Below are 4,228 nucleotides of genomic sequence, written 5' to 3'. Positions count from 1 at the left end.
TGTCTGGCTTTCTGGTCCTGCTTTAACGCAAAGCTTAACATTACTCGTTTTGATCTTTTAATAACTTGGAAAAGCAGGAACTCTGTGTCTGGGAATTTAGCAGCAGTGACCTGATGGGTGCTGAGGCACACTGACAGTGTAGGCCTTAAGTCCTGAATACTTGAATCTTGCATCAGTCTTAAATAACGTATTGTTTCCTTAAGGTAAAACCTCAGCTGGAAGAAAAAGAAGGGAGAACCTTTGATGTCTTCACTGCAGTGGAGTTTAAAACTCAGGTGGTTGCTGGAACAAACTACTTCATCAAGGTAGAGGACACTGGACAATGGGATTTTTTCTTTTTTTAATTAACATGCATAATATTTGGAATGATGGTTTTTGTTCTTTACATACCTAGAGAGGGATGCTTATGATTTAGCTTTAATAAGAAAAAAAATCTGTACATTAAAAAAAACCCAAAAAAACAAACCACACAAAAAAAACCAACCCACAAAATACCACCCGCCCCCCCACCTCTCAGCCTGTCTCCCTGGCTATATTAAATAGAGATAAAAGTACTTTTCTATTTTCATAGTTATTTTTACTTTTCAGTTATTTTGTGAAACTTGTTCTGGGGGATAATTACATGTCTGCGATGTTGAGCACTAACAGTGTATTAAGTGACATCCAGATGTGTGAAGATACAGTGAAGTATCAAACCTGCTCTGACTGTGCCTGTAGCGATACCACACACAAATCCAAGCAACTGTGATCAAAGCATTTAAGAGCTTGTTGTGCCAGATAAGATTAGAGTTTTTTGCATGTATTTAATGCATTAATCACTTCTCTGCAGCTCCTATCTGACTCCCTACCTGTATGTTCCTGGGCACAGGGAGGATTAACAAAGTTGGAAGGATTAGGTGGTATTTCCACAAAGTCATGACTCCCAGTCTGGTTTAAAACAAGACCACACCTTCTGAGGTGATGGGTTTTCCTACCACCTCTCTGCTTCTCCATCCCCAAAACACACCAACCTACACCATCCCTGCTGCTGAAGGCTGCTGTTACTCCATGGAACTCACTGGTTTTCATGCTTTGCAGGTCCATGTTGGCAATGATAAGTTCATGCACCTGCGGGTGTTCAGAAGCCTTCCTCACGAGAATAAGCCGCTGAGTCTCCACAGTTACCAGAGCAGCAAGACTAAGCACGATGAACTGGCTTTTTTCTAGCAAGCTTACCTTGTATGTTTTCCTAATGGCTTCTTACATATTTTCTATAGGCTGCAAAATGTTGATTCCTGTGCCAACATAGGAGAAAAGAAAGTGTCTTTTGCTTTTAACTTAATGCTGGAAAAAAATCAGTATCTTTATACCATTTGCCTCCTGTGCAGTATCTAAATTTTAGAGTCGCACAGGTCTCCTTTCACCCAAGTAACGCAAACCCAAGTAGCTGCCCTGACTTCAGTGCAACTTAACCAGAATACGGTGGCTGAGTCCTGTTTGTGGACTTCCTTGGTCTGGAAACTGAAGGGGGGAGTGACAGTAGCACTCATGTATTTTTAGCAAGGAGCAAGAGGAAAACCTGAACCTTTTCTGTGCTATTTTGCAACTATCAGTATATCTGTAGATTTAAATTGTACTATGTATTTTATTGGCAAAGACCTGAAGAGAGACTTGAGCTGAAGCAATTTTGAAAGCAAGAGAAAGAGGAGGATTATGGTGTTTTGAAACAAACGTTCCCTTGGTAATCAGGTTTCTCCACTTGCAGCAGTAGGATATAATGTCCAGTAGAGGGTGTATCAGTAAGAAACAAACAGCTTGCTTATTTTCTCAGTCCTAAGGAAAAGTCCTGGAAAGGAACTTAAGCAGGACAAGCATTTCTGCATTAATAACAATAAATATTTCTCTTGACATGAGATGGCATACTTGACTGGTGTTTCACTGTTCTCTTTACTGGTTTTTGATATTGCTTATTATCTTGCTTAGAGATTTTTTCCATACGTGTTTTTCATATTCCAGATAACCTTATGTTTATTCTATGTTTTAATTTGAAATACTTTATTTTAGTCTGGTGAGAGACGTGAAAGATAACCAGAAAGGCTTTTGCAGGCATATCGGCAGCAAAAGGAACAGTAAGGAAAATGTGGGTCCTCTGTGCTCAGTGGAGCAGGGGACCTGCTGGCAGAGGACACAGAAAAGGCTGAGGCACTCAATGCTGCCTTTGTCCCAGCCTTGCTGGTAGGACTTGCCTTCAGGAATTTGAGGTCCCTAAGATGAGCAGGAAAGCCTGGAGAAAGACAGACTTCCCTCGGCAGAGCTGGATCAGGCTAGGGGAACACTTAAACTGGACTTAGATGGTGCCATGGGACTTGAGGGGATGCATCCATGGATGCTTTGGGAGCTGGCCAGTGTCATTGCAAGGCCACACTTAGTGCCCTTGGAAAGGTCATGGGCATCAGGGGAGGTTCCCGAGGACTGGAAGAAACAAAATGTGACTCCTATGTTCAAGAAGAGCAAGAAGGAGCATCAGGAGCGCTACAGGCTCATCAGCTGCGCCTCTGTCTCTGGAAAGCTGATGGAGTAAATAATGCTGGAAGCCATTTTCAAACATATTAAGGACAAAAAGGTGACTGGAAGCAGTCAGCATGGATTTGCAAAGGGGAAATCATGTTTAATCAACCTGATAGCCTGCTGCGATGAGATACATGTCTTGGTGGAGGAGAGAAGGGCTGTGGATGTTATTTACCTTGACTTCAGTAAGGCTTTTGATACTGTCTTCTGTAATGTCCTCATAGACAAACTGATTAAGTATGTGCTAGATAAGTGGACTGCAAACTAGCTGAACTGGTGTCCTCGCAAATTTTTGCAGCTGGAGGCCGGTTCCCTAGTGGTGTGCCCTAGGGGTCGATGCTGGGACCAATACTGTGTAACACCTTCATTAGTGACCTGGCTGATGGGACCGAGCGCATCCTCAGCGGATTTGCAGATGACACAAAACGAAGAGAAGTGGCTGACAGACCGGATGGCTGTGCTGCTGTTCACAGGGATGTCAGCCGGCTGGAGAAACTAGCATCTCACAACTGTCAACAAAGGGAGATGCACAGTCCTGCAGCTGGGCAGGAATAACTGGGACAGGCTGGGGCCTGCACGGCTGGAAAGCAGCGCTGCAGGAAAGGACCTGGGAGTCATCCCAAGGCAGAGGTGGCCAGCAGTATCCCTGGGCTGCATTAGGAAAAGCTTTGCCAGCAGTTGGAGAGGCTGGTCGTCCCCTCACGTCCAGCACTGATGAGACAACGGCAGTAGTGCTGTCCCCTCTTCTGGGCTCCCCAGTACAAGACAGACGGGAATGTACCAGAGCAAATCCAGCAAAGGGCGACCAAGACGATTAAGGGATTGGAACATCTGACTTTAAAAGGAGAGGCTGAGAAAGCTGGGCTTGTTCAGCCTTGGGAGACAAGGTGAAGGGGAGGCAGTAAAGAGCCAGGCTCTTCTCAGTGCCGTGAAAGGGTAAGAGGCAACAGCCACACATTGAAGTAAAAGTAAATTCCATGTAACTACAGGACAACCCCCCCCCCCTTTTTTTTTTTTCCGTCCTTAACAATTGCCAGGATGGTCAAACAGCGGACCAGGTTGCCCAGAGGGGTTGTGGAGGCTCCACTGATGGACAGCACCAAAATTCTGGCTGTATGTGTTCCTTAACCACCTCTTTTAGTTGACCTTCCTTTGAGCAGAGGACTTGGACACTATGATCTCCAGCAGACCCTTCCAACTGCAAGCCAGTCTGTGAGTTTGTTTATTTGTGTACTTGTGTAACTAATACTATTTATACCTGCTCAGAAACTCTTGTAGCCAAGCTGGGAAATTTTTGTTTGCCTTGTGTAATTAATTTGGGAGTTGGGCAGGGGTTGCTCCCCTCTGAACTGAGGGGAAACAGCCCACCTCTAGATGACACTGCTGTATGCCCTTGGCTGAAGAAATGGCAAGCAGCTCTGAGAGGCGAGGGCCTGGTGAACTTAGATGCTGGGGTTTTTTGTTGCAGGGGTGCTCTGTACAAGTGTTTAACCAGCATTGCTTCAAAGGAACATGGTCTGTCTCCTGATTACTGGGGGGGACTGACTGACATGCTTTTGCTCCTATCAGCCCAGAGTCCATCCCCTCCCCCCATACAGCATAAAGGGCGAGAGTAAGTCTGGCTTATTATGGCACTTCTTGTTTTGCTAAAATAAAGTGGTTTTGGAGACACAGGGCCTTT

At 45.0% G+C, this 4,228-nt stretch overlaps 1 protein-coding gene across 1 annotated transcript; it reads left to right on the top strand.

The window, feature by feature from the left end:
- Nucleotides 1–203: 203 nt before the first annotated feature.
- CSTB (cystatin B (stefin B)) lies at nucleotides 204–1,206 on the top strand (the record flags this gene model as incomplete). Its single annotated transcript, XM_009700403.1, has 2 exons — nucleotides 204–305; nucleotides 1,078–1,206. Coding segments are annotated over 2 exons (231 nt in total), but the record flags the coding sequence as incomplete, so codon positions are not given.
- Between the last annotated feature and the right edge of the window lie 3,022 nt (nucleotides 1,207–4,228).

Source organism: Cariama cristata, unplaced genomic scaffold, assembly GCF_000690535.1.
Source record: "Cariama cristata isolate BGI_N322 unplaced genomic scaffold, ASM69053v1 scaffold16255, whole genome shotgun sequence".
Classification (NCBI taxonomy): domain Eukaryota; kingdom Metazoa; phylum Chordata; class Aves; order Cariamiformes; family Cariamidae; genus Cariama; species Cariama cristata.
This window is presented reverse-complemented; position numbering and strand designations above follow the sequence as displayed.